General features: G+C 35.7%; 1 protein-coding gene across 7 annotated transcripts in view; it reads left to right on the top strand.

Annotated features, from left to right (window-relative positions):
* REV3L (REV3 like, DNA directed polymerase zeta catalytic subunit) overlaps window positions 1–17,394 on the top strand; it is a 255,690-nt gene that overhangs the window by 133,345 nt on the left and 104,951 nt on the right. For all 7 annotated transcript variants that reach the window (XR_008915876.1, XM_007484438.3, XM_007484437.3 and 4 more), the window contains exons 10-12: window positions 570–698; window positions 6,542–6,779; window positions 15,595–15,737. Coding sequence is in view for 6 of the 7 variants with exons in the window: in XM_007484438.3 (XP_007484500.1) it covers window positions 570–698; window positions 6,542–6,779; window positions 15,595–15,737 (510 nt within the window). In the remaining variant the exon portion in view is untranslated. The remainder of the gene's footprint in view (window positions 1–569; window positions 699–6,541; window positions 6,780–15,594; window positions 15,738–17,394) is intronic.

The following is a 17,394-nucleotide window of genomic DNA, read 5'->3' as shown; positions in this document are numbered from 1 at the left end:
TTTAACCCCAGTTGCCTAACCCTTACTGCTCTTCAGCCTTGGAACTGATTCTTAGTATTGATTCTAAAACAGAAGGTAATGGTTCATTTGGTTTTTTTTTTTTAAGTATGCACATTTTTAAGTAGCCCACATATGAACACCATTAATCCTTTTGTCATTTGCCATCAGCACTCTCTTTCTCCTCTCATTATGTGCTACATTTTCCCCATGCTAGAATACAAGATGATATGAATTTTGTCTTATATCTACCTGAACTTTAATGTGTCCCAGGCTCTCATTAAAATGGGATGACAGTGATAAGTTAAATGTCACTTTGAAATCTTGAATTCAAAACTTCAAGAACTTAAGTACTTTTGTGAGATGATATGTTTTATTGTCAGAAATCATGAATAAAAATTTACCATATAAACAGTAATGATTGACCTCAGGTTTAACTTTATGCAAACTGCATCATTTTAAGTTATGAGATAAAATTTATTTAAATGTTTGCCAGATGATTTAGAAAAATTCTGAAAGTTTATACTTTAGAAGATATCATAACTAAATGTTGTCCTTGTCTTTATCTTAAGAATGCTTTAAAAAGAATATTCTTAAAGAAGAAGAAGCACTTATTAATGAAGAAGCAATTCTGAACCTCATGGAAACAAGTCAGACTTTCCAGCCCCTATCCCAAAGACTGAGTCAGTCTCCAATTTTCAGTAAGTAATTTAATACCACAATAAGCATTCTATATTCCAACTTCGAGATTTTATGTGAACGGTTTTTTGGATGAATTAATTGTTTTATGTTTAAACAAAGTTAGCCTGAAGAGGCTTGCATAATACAGCTGAAAGAGCACCACATCAAGGATTAGCAGAATTGGGAATCAACCTATTGTTCATTTACTATTACTTCAGACTTAACTTGCTAATACTAAGTTTCCTCTTTTTAAAAGTAAGGCATGGGGCAACTATATGACTCAGTGGATTGAGAGTCAGGAGGTCCTGAGTTCAAATGTGGCCTCAGACACTTCTAGTTGTGTGACCCTAGGCAAGTCACTTTAGCACCATTGCTTAGTCCTTACTGCTCTTCTGCCTTGGAACAATATACAGTATTGATGCTAAGACAGAAGATAAGAGGTTTGGGTTTTTTTTTTTTTTTATGTATAGCTAGACTTGGTATTAGATCCAAATGATTTGCTGTATATAAAGGGCTTTGAAATCTAAGAACTACATACATGGAAAATAGACAATTGTATATGAAAAGCAATAGAGTATAACAGAAAGCATTTCATTTGCCATTTAAGACCTGAGATTGATTCTCTTACAAGTATTGTAATTTTAGTCAAGTTATATAATTTTAAGCCTCAGTTTCTTAAATGTTATGTAGCTTTAGAAGAGGGAATAGCTCCTGACGATAATCTGGATGCTCCTACCTTTTCAAGATTCTCCTTTTACCTTTTACCTTTTATCTACTCTGAATATATCTTGTATCTACTGATTTGTTCCCGTTATTATGTAAATTTGGAGGGAAAGAAAAGGGAGCTTTTATTAAGCATCTCCTTTGTGCCAGCCACCATGCTGCACAATTTACAAATATTATTTCATTTAATCTCCACAATTCCAAGGGGGTAGGCATTTACAGATGGGGAAAACTAAGATCTATGGAAATTAAATGACTTGCTCAGAATCATGCATATGTTAAGTGTCAGAGGCTGGATTTGAACTCAGGTCTTCCTGACCTCAGATCTATTGCTCTTTCCATTGTAGCGTCTAGTTGCTACTAGTACCTTGAGGGTACAAACTGTGACTTTCCTTGAATACCCAATGGTTAGCAAAATGCCAGATACCTACAAAGCTCTTACTAAATATTTGATTAATTGATGATCTTGTTCTACTATGCCTTAATTAGTTTACAACTGCAGCATTGTGTTCAGTTTTGGGTACTGTACAAGTACATTATAAGCTGGAGAAGTTTCAGAGGTGGGTGGCCAAATTGCTAAAATGTCTCAAGTTCAATTAAACTTATGTTGTTTGGCCCCAGAAGGCAGAACTACTCATAAAGGATAGAATTCAAAAGGGGAAAATGTATGCTTGACATAAGGAAAACCGCCAATACTAAGTCTCCAAAATTAGAATGGGGTGTCTTGGGAAACATTGGGTTACCCCTCAGTTGTTAGCACTTAGTACATTTGTTGTGAGAGGGGTATTTTTTCAGTAGGAATTGAACTATATTGCCACTAAGGGCTCTTCCAATTCTAAAACTCTATTCTTTTTCCATTGTAGAGAGTAAGAAATAAGATCATTTATGTGAAAATATATTGTAAACTGTAAAGTATCATCAAATGTGTATTAAATATAAAAATGTGGTCTTTAAGTCACTTAGCTTTGTTTTTCATTTCCTGCAAAGCTTTTTATAAAAGCCTGTTGTAAAAGGAAGTAATTCCACCACCACCACCCACTTTTTTTTTAACTTCACATTTATTTCTGGGGGAAAATAATTTCCTTAGGGAGGAAACAAAAAGAAAGAAAAAAAATCATTTGATTGAGCACTGTAATTCCAAAGGTGAGTTACTTCTGTGACTAGAGCTATACCCTTACCATGTGACTAGTGGGAATTTCTCAAGGTAATGTCTTCTAAAACTATTAGGCACTGGCTTAGAGACAGCATATGCCAAGCCCTGCTGAGTACCACTACTGCCTCATTGCCTTTACCTGTCAGTTCGTTCATTATTATTTGACTCTGAAGAAGCATCGCTTTGCTACTCTACACTAGCTCTTTATTACCTGTTTAGAAACATTCATTAGCACTTTTAAGTCCTTTATTAGATTTCTCTTAGATATTTTATTCTATCATGGTCATACCTTTTTCTAACACTTATTTTTTCTCCTTTTTATGTGGTTTTAAAATTTATTTTGTTAAAATATTTCCCAATTACATGTAAAAATATTTAACAATCATTTAAAAATCTTTGAATTCCAAATTCAATCCCTCCTCTACTCATTAAGAAGGCAAGTGATTTGATGAAGTCATGTAAAACGTTTCTACATTAACCATGTTGCAGAAGAAAACTCAGATAAAAATAAAACAAGAAAAATAATAAATAAAGTTTTAAAAAAGTATGCTCAGTCTGCATTCAGAGGTCATTTCTTTCCTAGAGGTAGATAGCATGGGTACCTTGTAACTTTATCATTTCCTTGATCAGAGTAGCTAAGTCATTCATAGTAGATCATCCTTACAATTTTGCTGTTACTGTTACTGTATACAGAGATGTATAGGTATTCAAAGAGGACTAGCATCTCTTTTGTGATAGCTTGCCAAGCCCTTTTCAGGACTTCTCATCCACCTTTGGTGTCCACCCAATTCCCATGTTGGCAGATGAGCTAGACCAGGCTGAGGGTAACAGATGGGCCACAAACCTATTGGTGAGTTAGAAGAGTGTAAAAAGTTCCCTGGTGGAATGGGAAGCTAATAACAATTTGTTCTAGCATCCATGAAGTTACCTGAAGTTGGTACTGTGGGAGCACTTAGAACTTTATTAGACATCCAGGATGCCAGAGTCATCTATTACATCCCAGGCTATCACCAGACACCTTGACTTTTGTCTTGCTACTTGACTTTGACAATTGCACTTCTGCCTCACTTAAATCTAATTCATCCACAAGACATCACCCCATGATGTCATATGTCCTCTTCAAAAATGAAGAACAAATTACAGCAGTATTGTGTAGGTTGTTTTCTTGGTTCTGCTCACTTCACTTTGCATCAGTTCATATAAGTCTTCGCAGGGTTTTTGGAAGCCATCTTGTTTGTCATTTCTTTTATAACACAATAGTATTATATCAGTCACATACATCTTGTTCAGTTATTCTTCAATTGAAGATTGTCCCCTTGATTCCAGTTCTGTGCCACCACAAAAAGAGCTGGTATCAGTATTTTTGTAGAAATGGATCCTTTTCCCTCTTCTTTGATCTCCCTAAGGATATAAACCCAGTAGCAATATTGCTAGGTTAAAGAGTATATAAACAATATAGTTCTTTGGGAGTAGTTCCAAATTGTTCTCCAGAAAGTTTGTACTACTATAAAATTCCACTAGCAGTTCATTAGGGCCCCAATTTTTCTACACACCCTCCAGTATTTGTCAATTGCCAATTTTCTATCATGTTAACCAATCTGATAGGTGCAAGGTGATATCTCAGAGTTGTTTTGATTTGGCATTCCTCAATTTGCTATTACATGTAATTGGTTATATTATAAATGACCAAATACATATACATAAAAATAAATAACTTGCATTTCTCTGATCCATAGTGATTTAGACTATTTTTTTTTCATATTACTAGTGATAGCTTTGATTCCTCCTTCTGAAAACTGTCTATTCTTATTCTTTGAACATGGCTCTTATTTTTAGAAATTTGGCTTAGTTCCTTATACATTTGAGAAATGAGAACTTTATCAGAGAAACTTGCTACAAAATTTATTCCCTGTTAACTCTTTTCCTTCTAATTCTGGCTGCATTAGTTTTGTTTATGCAAAAAAATTTTAATTTCATGTCATGAAATTAATATATTTTACTTCTCATGATCCTCTTTATCTCTTGTTTGGCGATAAACTCTTGCCTTATCTATAGATCTGACAGGTATATTTTTCCACGCTTCCCTAATTTACTTATGATATCACTCCTGATGTGTAAGTCATTTAACTGTTTTGACCTTTCTTGGTTATACCTTGTGAGATGGTTTATACCTCATTTCTGCCAATTTGCTTTCTAGTTTTCCCAGAAATTTTTGTCAAGTGATGAGTTCCTGTTTCAAAAGTTTAGATCTTTGGGTTTATCAAACAGAAGATCACTATGGTCATTTACTACTGTGTTTCTTGTAGACACTTATTTTTAGAAGTTAAGACATAAAGTGGCATAATTCTGACTTATAGCATATTACTTAATGATCTTTTACACTGGTCATTACAACTTGGGGATGGGGGGAGGTTCTCTTGCTTGTGACTTTATTTTTTTTTTAAATGAAACCCTTACCTTCCGTCTTGGAGTCAATACTGTGTATTGGCTCCAAGGCTGAAGAGTGGTAAGGGCTAGGCAATGGGGGTCAAGTGACTTGTCCTGGGTCACACAGCTTGGAAGTGTCTGAGGCCAGATTTGAACCTAGGACCTCCCGTCTCTAGGACTGGCTCTCAATCCACTGAGCTACCCAGCTGCCCCCTTGTGTCTTTATTTTTTATTAATCTTTCATACTCTAGAAACATCAAATATTATCCTCACTCCATTTTTTAAAAGTTCATTCTTAGTAGTTTATGGTTGGACACTTATTTCATCTTAGAAATAAAGATAAATAGAATTATTGAATTATTGAACAATTGAACAAATATTGAAATAGAAAAATTGAACAAAAGGAACAATCATCTTTATTAAATTGAACAAAAGGAGCAAGACCCCCTCCCCCCAACACCTACCAAAACCATGAAACAAAGCCCCAGTGACACCTGCCTGGCAGGACACCAAGACTGTTCCCTCAGGCTCGGAATCAGCCCAACCCCCTCAGGGCCAGCCAATGAATGGAACCCAAACAGCTCACCTGGCCCAGAGAGAGCCGACAGAGGGGCCACAGATGACTTCATCCTGACACCCTCTATTCCTCCAAATCTGTAAGAGCTGACACCCTTCTCCACCCAGGTGGGGATTCAGCAGCCATCTTCACTTGCTCTCCTCCCTCCCCACCACAGCCACTTCTTCCCCTGACGCTCCTTCCCTCCATTACCCACTTCCTTTCCTCCAATAAAGCCTTGGTCTACCATCTCATTCTAGTCTCATTTGTGTCAGACTGACGCCTTACAAACATTATATAAATGCCAGACATTATCATTATAAATCCCTTGAGTTAGCTTTGCTTAGTTGGGTCTCTTTGATATCTTTCTTTAGACTAGTCTTGTCTAAAATTTTACAAAAATATTAATATTCTAAATTGATAATGCCTTGGACTGTCAAGTTAAATATTCACTTAGACAGGGTTTGTAATCAAAGTAGTACAACTGATGCAGTATATATGAGGTATTGCCTGCAGTCAGCACTGCATATGAAATATTTTTGTTTTCTCTACTTAGTTCTTTGGTGCTCCTGATTTCAATGGGGAACTTTTCAGTCAAGAAAAAGAGTTCTGCAATGAGTTTTTGGATACTTTCTGGTATAGGTGTTTTATTGCATGTGAATCATATCTTTTTGGTGAAGCTATAAGCTGTAATAAATATTTTAGATGCCAAGACAGGAAATAACCCATACAGTATAAATTTTAAAACTGCTTCTATGCAAAATGATCACTTGCCATTCACAGCACTCAGGAATATTTCCTAGGTAAATGGCTATATATTTTGAAAACTATTGGTTACCTTTTTCTTTTAACTTCTTTCCATTTCATTCATAGTTCTCCCATGTTTTTCAAAAATAAACCTTTTTATGAATTTTTTTAGTTCTAAGTTTGCTAAAGGTCCAAACTGTAAAACTATGTGGAAAATTAAAACTATCATAATGGAGATTCATTTATTTTTTGTTTAGTGGATAGCAATCCTGATGAGTCTTTGGTACATCTTCTGGCTGGTTTGGAGAGTGATGGATATCAAGGGAAAAGGCATGGCATTTCATCTTCACATCCTTCCTTTGGAAGCTCTAGAAATCCCCAGAATAGTGATGATGAAGAAAATGAACCACAAATAGAAAAAGAAGAAATGGAGCTTAGTTTGCTGATGTCCCAGAGGTGGGACAGCAATATTGAAGATCATTGTGCTGAAAAGAGGTAATTTGTTTATTAGTTATTTCTATTACATTACCCATTAACTTTGTTTTCTCAAAATGATTTTCTTTAACCAAAAATTGTTTCTTCCATTAACTCTAAAAAGTTAATCAGCTTCCTTTCACCCAAATCTTATTTTTAATGAGTTATTTTCTTCATTGATTTTTTTAGATATTTTTCCAAATTTTCTTGGTTTTCTTGCATTGATTTTTACTTTTTATTTTTCTAATTCATCCTCAACCTCTCTTAATTGGTTTTTAAAGATTTTTAAGCTCTTAGATGCCCTCCCTTCCTTAAACCTCTTTCTGAATAATTTTTATTCTCCCATATGACCTCCTCTCTTCTTGCGTATCAGGTGCATGCTGTTGACATAGTACATCTATTCATTGTTCATATGTCTCATTTATCTACCTCTCAGGATTATTGTGAAAGTCCAGGGATATGATATATGTGAAGTGCTTTACAAACTTAAATAAGTGGCACATAAAATTAGCTATTATCATTTTTCCTTGGCATGAAAACATAAAGATAGCAGAGATTATTCTGTTGACAATATTGCCCAAACTACTGTTTGAAAAGTGAAATAACTATATTGGTCTGGTAATTTATTTTTTTTTGTCGATGTCACATAATCGGTTTATCTAATAGATTGAATATTTTGGTGTTTTCTTCAGTTTCTACCATGCTTTGGGTTTTATAGTCTATCCTCTCTTACTTGCTTTCAGTTTGTTTGCTTTTTCTTTTGTGTGGTTTCTCTTCTCCTATTCTTACTATTTTCATCTCTCAACACTCATCATGGACCTCATTTTCTACTATACTTTCACATTTCCTAACTTTTATCATCTACTAATTAGCTGAATAGATTTTATGGGAATCTTAGTTGCCACATCAAAACATATATATGGTTATATTTACATTTATGAGAAGAAATAAAATATAGTCTAATGGAAAGCAATGCACAAAGTACAATTCTAGACACTTAAGTTTTTATCCTGGCTATACCAAACAACTATGGGACTTTAGAGATATCTTGCCATGCCTCCCTCTGCCACTCTAGGTATTAGGAAGAAAATGGAATGTTTTCAAAAAAAGTTTACCATATACAAACATTTTCAGAAATTGTATTACTTAGAGGCTCATGAGTTTTGATAATTCCTGAGTAAATCATTTGGGTATCTTTGCATTCAAATTCAAATTCAGATTGGAATGAGGCAAGAATGTTCACAAGTTCCATGAGTAGATTTTGAATTTATTAAGAACAAATAAATCTTATAAGCTTGCTAGTATGGTTTTTTAATTTTAGTGAGTCAGGAGGTTTTCAAAAAAGGGCATTGTGATACCCAGTAGGAGGTTGTCAAATTCATCAGGAAATCAGACACTAATTCTCTCTGAAGCAGGTAAAATTGCATCTTTAAAGGTCAGGGAACTGAGTCTCTGATCAACATATCATAATGCCAATCAAGTGAAAATGAAGCCAGAGATAAAACTAGAAAACAGTATTTTACGTGTTTGCAGTATTTTGCTCAAATAGAGAGTAAATGAAGATATGTTGAGCTAGTATTAAAACTATAAAACTTCAGAAGAATTAGATAATTTATAATGAATATTTGGAGGACCAATTGGGCACCTCCCCCTTTTTATTTTTGTGAGATTTTTCTGTATATTTTTATTATTACGGATTTTGGGTAAAAATTAGTTGAGTTTTCAAAAATTCCTATTTCTATTGCCTGTATTTAATATGCTTACCTGGTAAAGTATTTGATCATCTATCTATAAAAAGACTCAGTTTTCAGACCCAGCCCATTAAGGGTATATCCTCTTCCATTTTCAGACAACTCATAATAGAGGCAGCTAGGTGGGGCTCAGTCAATAGAAACCCAGACCTAGACAATTGGTCCAGGGAGTGGTATTCTGGGTTCAACTTTAGCCTCTTACATTTCTTAGCTATGTGCCCCTGGGCTAGTCACTTAGCCCAATTTCCTATTTCTTACCACTCTTCTGCCCTGGAACCAATACTTGGTTGGGTCTCTTATGATTTCTTGGTATAGGAAGCTCTTTGTTATGGTCTATGTACATTCACCAGGAACTTAACAATTGCCCATTAGTTGACCCTTAATTTTAATTCTTCAAAGATTCCGGCATCCTATGTCCTACAGCATCACCTTGTTTTGCGCCTTTTAGCTATATGAAATTAATTTGATCATGTCCTCTACCCCCAACTACCCTAGCCAAAAAAAAATCCCTTCTGATCTTCTCTTCTCCATGCTAACAATCCCTAGTTTTTTCAACTATTCCTTATATGGTTTCTAGAAGGATTCCGTACCCTCTTTATTGTATGAAATCCAGATTGCCAATGCCTCACCTGAAGTGAAATACTCAAAAGTTAACTTTCTGAGCTCAGTACACTACTCTGTATGTGCTCAGACCAGTGCAAAATATAATGGAACTATTGTTTCCTTTGTAAGATTATACTGCCTAAGAACATATTAGCTTTCATGACAACCATCTCAAATTGCTGCTGATTGAGTTTACAGTCAACGAAAGCCCTAGAGATGATAACTTCATTGATTAGGAGATCAGAAGAGATGATTTTTGTCATTCCATCGTAGAGATGTAGGGATTCTCAGAGCCGGAGGTGAGGAGAGTGTACACTCCAGGCATGGGGCCAGTCCCAGAGGACCAAGAAAGAAAGTGGTACAGTCCTTGGGAGGACCGGTGAGAAGAGCAGTCTGATCAGACTACATTTGTTCACAAAGGGGCGTGGTGTTCAATGAGCTTGAACAGGGAGGAAAGAGCCAGACTGGAAATAGCTTTAAAAAGAACCCAAACAGGAATTTATATTTAATCCTAGAAATAATGTAGTACCACTAGAGTTAATTGATTAGTGAAGTCACATGTTCAGATCTGCACGTTAGAAAAATCACTTTGGTATCCTCCTAAATAGAAGAGAGATTAGTAGAGAAGAGCCTTGAGACAAGGAGACTAATTAAGAGACTATGGAAGCAATGGCAATAGTACAAGCAAGAGGTAATGAAGACCTGGACTAGAGTGGCAATTCTCATACGGATTTGAAAATTATTGTGGAGGCAAGAATTGAGAGTTGTCTAGAATTGTTGAGTAAGAGAGAATGAAGTGTCAAGGATAATGCTGAGGTTGCCAATATACATGCCTAGAAGAATGGAGATGCCCTTGAAAGAAATAAGGAAGTTTAGAAGAGGAGTGAGAGGGGGGAAAACGTGTGTTGGGTTTGAAATGTCAAGTGAGCCCCTGGTGACATGAGAATGAATCTCAGGAGAGTGACTGGATGTATCAGTCTGGTAATTATTAGCATAGAGATGAGAATTAAACTCCAATGAGGTCATAAAAGCATATAGTCATAAGGATTATGGAGAAAGAAGGGAAGGCCTACACCAGAGCTCTGAGGTACACTCATACTTAGGGAATGAGCCATGCATGATGAGACAGCACGAGAGAATAAGAGGGAACAGTTAAAAAACAGTATCACTAAAATGCAAAGCATGATTAACATTGTCACATTCTACAGAGATTTCAAGAACAGTATGAGAATTGAGAAAAGCTATATTTGGCAGTTAAAATAACTTTGGGGAAAGTGGTTTCAGTGGACTGATAAGCATCAGATATCTATACCTAGTATAGCTAATACCTAGATGAAAGATCTTAAAGGGGAAATTTGACTTAGTAGCTACCACTGAAATTTGAGATAACTCATGACTAGTGTATTTCATCAAATCCAAGATTTAAATTTTGTTCGAGATAAATCTTCAGAGAAGAAGCTTGCTAACTAACTGAATCCAGAGAATGAACTGTTTGCAGAAAGATATCTAAACCTTTTCACTACAGGAAGATCCAGAATGAACCTTGGGGTGTGGTTGATTGAACATTTTTGAATGTACACTCTTATGCCAAAGGGGACTGCCCCCTAATTGGTTTTGTCAATGCGCCCAGCAAAACATTGGTTTGCTGTCTTTCTCTCTCCTCTATTTCCCCATATTTACAACTATTACAATTTTCCTCTTAGTGGGTAAAAAAATTTTTGTATACACTTATAGTTAGAAATTTTTGGGGTGCAGTATGCTTATGTTTAGTGATCAATTGGGGAGACTAGTCTCCCAATCATCATCAGGGGGGATTGTGAATTTTAAAAGTCTCCATCTTGGTCTAGCACCCAAAAATTGTGCACACCCACACTACACGGGCATGCGCTAGTCAATGACAAATCAGAAATAACTGCCCACCTGGGCTGTCCTAAGCCAAGCTAGAGCCAACCATTGGATTTGTGAGACACAGGAAGTGAGGTAGGGAACAGCCTCTGGGATTCGCTCACTTCCTGGGGAGAGAGCTAGAGGGGAGTTGGTGTTAGGAGCTTGGGGAGGGAGGACACCCGCAGACAGCTTTCCTTCAGATCGGTCACGTGAGTTAAGGACTGATTCATTCCACCTGGGCCTTTGGGCCTAAAACTCCCTCTGCCTTGGTCAGAGGTTGAGTAGCCCCTTTCCCTTTTCTCTTCTCTCCTTCTCTCCCTCTCCTTTCTCTACTTCCAGTGTGATTAAACCTCCATAAACTCTATTCTGACTTGAGTGTTTCATTTTAGGAATTTCATAAGTAAATTCCTTGGCGGCCATTGTTCAATATTACATAAATCCTGTAGCCACATTTTTAGCCATTACAATATTATAGCCTCTCCCAGAAGCCTAAAATTTCTACATTTACACTAGATTGTGAACCTGGAAAAGGGATAGTTTATTCAAATGAAGGAAGACTGGTACAAAAGGATAGGAAAGAGCACAGAAGAATACTGTATGGTTAAATATAAATAATGTGTGTCTATATATATAGACACACATTCATGTGAATAAATCATAGAACCAGGCAAGAAAAGCATGATGGACAATATTTGGCTAATGACCAATGAATTAGAAGTAGAAATTGTTGTCAGTGGAATATATATATTGCAGACCACCTGAACAGGAAATGGAAATAGATGAGGAGCTTCAGAAGATCCTACTCTTGATTTGGAGTCATAATATAGTACTGACAATGCACCATAAATTTGGGGAATGAGCTTCAGAAGATTCAGAGGAAGAATAGGTAGAATTCCACGGACTAACGTTCTTCAGAAGACATTGCCCAATGGAACTATGCCCAAAGGGCTATAAAACCACTTACTAGGTCTGTATCCCAAAGAGATACAAAAAAAGAAGGGACTACTTGTACAAGAATATTCATAGAGACTTTTGTGTGGTGGTAAAGAATTGGATATTGGAGGGGATGTCCAATTGGGGAATGGCTGAACAAAATGTGGTACATAATAGTGATGGAATACTATTTTGTTATAAGAAATGATGAGAAGGGTGATTTCAGAAAAAGCTGGAAAGATCTGCAGAAACTGATCCAGAGTGAAATAAGCAGAATCAGGAATAACACTGTACACAGAAACAGCAATATTGTACAATGATCGATTATGCAAGCCTTAGCTACTCTCAGCAAGACAATGATCCAGGACACTTGAAGGACTTATAACAAAGAATGCTATCCACCTCCAGAGAAAAACCTATTGCAGTCAGAATGCAGAAAAAAAGCATACTATTTTTTATTTTAGTTTATTAATGTTTTTATTAGAAGTAAGTTTTGGATGATAATATTCATTTAACCCAGATTAAATTGCTTACCATCTCCAAGATAGGGGAGAGAAAGGAGGGAAACAATTTGGATCTTTTAATGTCAGAAAATGTATGTTGAAAATTATTATTACATGTAATTGGGAAAATAAACTGTCAAAAAGAAAAAGAAGGTTTTGTCCAAAAGGGATGGGAAACTCCCAAGAATAAAAATCTAGGGGGCAGTTGAGTAGCTCAGTGGGTTGAGAGCCAGGCCTAGAGATAGGAGGTCTTAGTTTCAAATCTGGACTCACACTGCCTAGCTTTGTCATTTAACCTGGGCAAGTCATTTAACCCCCATTGCCTAGCCCTTACTATTCTTCTGCTTAGAACCAATATTGGTTCTAAGGTGGAAGGTAAGAGTTTTAAAGGGGAAAAAAATTTGAAAATGCAAAAGAAAACAACTACAACGAGAAGAAAGAAATATAAGTTGTCTAAGATATTGAGGTCAATAAACTATGAACTCAGCAATTTACTTAGTTTTAGAAAAGATGGGCACAAAAAACAAGCAAGGACAGGTGCAGAGGATAACTACAAAAATATACATTTTTGTCAGAATAGGAAGGAGTGTTAAAGTTCAGAATGAGCTGAGCCTAGAGAAGACAGCTAAAGACAACAAAAAGTGGAAGAGAGGAACAGTGAAGAGGAAGATTAAAGGAAGGATAGTACTGCTTTTGGGAAATGATAGAGAAGACATAGCTGCTCAATTATTTTAAGGAAAATAATCTTTGGACTTGAAAGGATGGATCAAATAGGCTAATAAAGAGTTAATAGCTAAAATAAATAAGAAGATAATATATGATCATCTAGCTGACTTGAAGAGTTAAGTAACTCAACCCAAATAAATTACCTTTTTGGGTACCAAAAGGAGCTGGTGGGTATGTTTGCCAAGACATTTTTAATGATCCTTGAAACAGGATTGGAGATGGTCAAATGTCCTCATTTTCCAGCAAAAAAGAATGGAGACAACACTGGGCCTGTCTTTGATTCATGGCAAAGTTTCCTACTTACTTTTAAAAGAGATTGATCTATAACAAAAAGAAGTGATTATCACAAAGAGCCAGCGTAGCCTCATCAAGAACAGGTTAAACCAAAATAACCACCTTTTCTTTTTCTTTTTCTTTTTCTTTTCTTTCTTTTTTTTTGTACAATTACTAAGCTGGTTGGTGAATGAGGGGGATATTGTGGATATAGTTTACCTGAATTTTTGCAAAATATTTCTTAAAGTCTCATTATTCTTGGGGAAGAAAAGAAAGGATTTGGAATTAGGTAATAGAACTATCATTTGAATTCAAAATTGTTAGAACAACTGTTTCCAAAGAGTTTTTCATTAATGATTGGTTGTCAGCTTACAGAGAGATGTTCACGAATAAAATGGTTTTTTGATAATGGTCAATGCATATCAAATATTAAGACTAGCAGAGTGTAGATGCCCCATCACTAATAATAAGCAAAATACAAATTAAATAAATTTTGTGTCTTCTCTCATTTCCCATTGCAAGTTGGCAAAGATTATAAAAGATATGATCACTTAATGCTAAAGAAACTATGGAGAGGTAGATACACCAAAGTTTTGTTGTGAAGTCTCTAGCTGTTCTAGATTTCAGTTGGGAATTATGTAAAAGAAGTTCCTTAACTCTCCATCCATGTGCTTTGACTCAGCGGTCACCTTATTGGTTATCTACTCCTGAAGAAGTCAGAGTCAGAAATAATGATCCTATATGTACTAAAATATTCACAGTGGTATGTTTTGTGGTAGCAAAGAATTTTAAACAAATAGGTGCCCATCTGTTAGTTTAAAACTGTGGTAAATGAATGTAATAGAATACTATTTGGCATAAAATAGTAATATAAGGAATTCAAAGAAATGTGGAAAGATTTTTATGAACCAATAAGAACAAAATTTGCAGAATGAAGAGAAATATAACTTATACACACACACACACACGCACGCGCGCGCACAGAAAGACACTATCTCTTTTCATAGGATCAACATTCAAGTTCTTACTCTAATACTTAATAGGTATATAACCCTGGGAAAGTCCCTTAACTTTCTTGGACCTTATTACCTTATCTTTAAATTGAGAGAATTGGACTAGATTCCTCTGAGGTCCCTTCCAGCTCTAGACTTATGCTTCTTATACAACTACAACATATAAATTAAAAGATTACTAAAAGAAAGCCGACCTCTGAATAAATGGAAATCTTCCTCTCTTTCTACCTCTTCCTGCCTATCCCCTATCTTCCCACCAACCCCAGTCCTCACACCCCACCCAAAAGAGAGGCAGAGGACTGCTGGAATAGAGTATTGCATACCCTTGGATACTGTCACTATACTGGTATTTTTTGCTTAAATATTTCTGGAACAATGGAGAGCTTGGTATCCTTGTTGGGGAGAGGGTGGAGGGGTAGCAATGTGGTTGAAATATCTGTAGCATAAGTGTGCAAGGCATCAATGACTTTATAAAGGCACAGATGATATATTTATCAAAGTTGCAGATGACAAAAAGCTGAAGGGAATGATATCAGATTGGTGCCAGAACCAGGATTTTAAAAAATACTTTGATAGATAAGGACATTGGGCTGAACTGAACCTATACCAGATAAATTTTCTATACCTATACCTATACCTATACCAGAAAAAATTCTAAGGTAGTAGAATTCTCCTATGATGATATTCAAATATATGATCAATGATTTGAGAACTATTAGTTTAGGCTAATGCAGTTAGAGCACTATAGTCTTCTCCTGATGAGTTTTTTTATAGGCTACTATATTTTTGCTATAGTTAATTATAATTTTTTTTCTATTATAGTGAAGAGTCAGCACTACTAAAATGGATAGCTACTAAAACATAATTGTTAAAAAGATTTATCATCTCAATTTGTATTTTGTTTTCAGAAAGCACCCGTGCATTTGGGGGGGAGCAAATTTAAGGTGATTACAATTAACATGCAATTTCTTTTGCTTTAAAAAGAAATTCATGGAAGCTATTGTCATTTCATAAAGAATTTAAAATTTTCATATCTTTTAATTGAATTGCAGTACCATAACTTCAAGTATGGTAAATTATTTTCTTTAAGTCTAAAGCATAAATTTTGTTCCCATATGGTCATACTGATGATCTTAATCTTCTCTAGATCACCGTGCAGAAACATCCATAGAAGTTCAACTGAAGAAGAAGATTCTTCTTCAGAAGAAGAAATGGAATGGAGTGGTAACAATTTGCTTCTTGCTAATCTTTCTATACCTCAGTTAGATGGAACAGCAGATGAAAACAGTGGTAAGTGAACAAAACTATTTTTAGAGTTTGCTGGCTTTAAGGGGAAATATTTAGAATAGCACTAAGGCAAGCCTTAATAATATAGTTTTTTACAGGTATAGATGGTTTTGTATACATTTCTTGTATATTTCCTTTGGAAAGGACTGGATAACTGATACTTTATTTCTAAAATGTATATAATTTTCTGAGGCATTTGTTAGGCTTTGTAGGCTTTCTGTGCTTTCAGCTTGGTATACAGTAGAAAGATCCCTAGCTCAAGTCAGAAGACATGGGTTCAAATCCTCTCTTTAGCTATTTGACCTTAGACAAGTCACTCAACCTCCCTTGACCTCATTCTTTATCTGTAAAATGAAGAGTTTGAACTAAATGGCATATACCCCAAAGAAGTCAAAGACAGAAAAGTCCCAAAATATATATTACAGCATTTTCTATAGCATCTAAGAGTAGTGAAATACTAGAAATACAGTAAATGGTCTTTGATTGGGAATGGCTAAACTACTTTTGATCTGTGGATATAATGGAATATTATCTTGCCATCAGAAATTATAAAGAATTTAGAGAAGCATGAGAAGATGTGATATTGAAATCACTTTAAAAGACTGATATATATTAATTTAAGGTCTCCAAGGAATTTCCTTATGTAATTCCAAAATGAAACCCTCATGTCAGCTGCCAAATTTTTGGCTTTAAGGCCTTGGATAGCCAAGGCAAGGAAAGGGATTATGTCCTTATCACTCACGTGATCAATCTGAAGGAAAGCAGTCCGTGGGGCTCCTCCAGCTCCAAGCACCAGCCTCCAACTGCCTCTAGCTCTCCTCACAGGAAGTCCTTAGAACTCCAGAGGCTGTTTTCTACCTCACTTCCTGCGTCTCCATGTGCCAATGGTGTCTCTAGCTTGACCTCGAACCACCCAGAGGTCTGTCCTTTTTTTGCACATGTCTGTTGAAGACCATATCCTCAAAATAACTAAATCTTGAGTTTTGCTGCAGCCCTTCCTAATCTTGTTACCCTGAGTAGGGTGGAGATTGTAGTTTCCAAGACCTGATTCTGTTATTCCAAGTATCTCTATTGTTATTGATCAGGAAACAGCTAAATCTCATCTTCTAAAGGATGGTCTGAATAGGGTAGATTAGTTTTGAAATTCACAAAGACTTGTATGAAATGTTGCAGTGTAAATTAATCAGAACCAGAAAAACAATATACAAAATGACTACAGCCATTGGGAATAACAAAAAAAAAAAATCTGAAACTTGACTAGATGACCTTCTAGTTCCTTCCAACCCTAGATATCTTCTTTAAAATTCAAAAATCTTTTTATTCGCCAGTTACATGTCGTAATTTTCAACATATGTTTTCCAAAATTATAAGATCCAAACTTTCTCCCTCCCTTTCTTCCCTTTCCCCACTTGGAGGTTATAAACTATTTGATCTGAGCCTTACATGTTTTATCATGCAAAACACTTCAATACTGATTATTCCATATTGTAAGAACACACTCATACAAAACCAAATCCCCAAAATAAAACTGCAAGTAAATTGATATGAAAGATAATGTGCTTTGATCTGCATCCATCCAACTCAACAGTTTTTTCTCTGGAAGTGGGTAGCATTCCCCATTGTAAATCCTTGAGAATTGTCCCAGATTGTTGTATTGCTG

The sequence above is a fragment of the Monodelphis domestica genome, chromosome 2 (genome assembly GCF_027887165.1).
Source record: "Monodelphis domestica isolate mMonDom1 chromosome 2, mMonDom1.pri, whole genome shotgun sequence".
Taxonomy (NCBI): domain Eukaryota; kingdom Metazoa; phylum Chordata; class Mammalia; order Didelphimorphia; family Didelphidae; genus Monodelphis; species Monodelphis domestica.
Note: the sequence above shows the minus strand (reverse complement) of the source record. Positions and strands in the feature narration are given on the sequence as shown.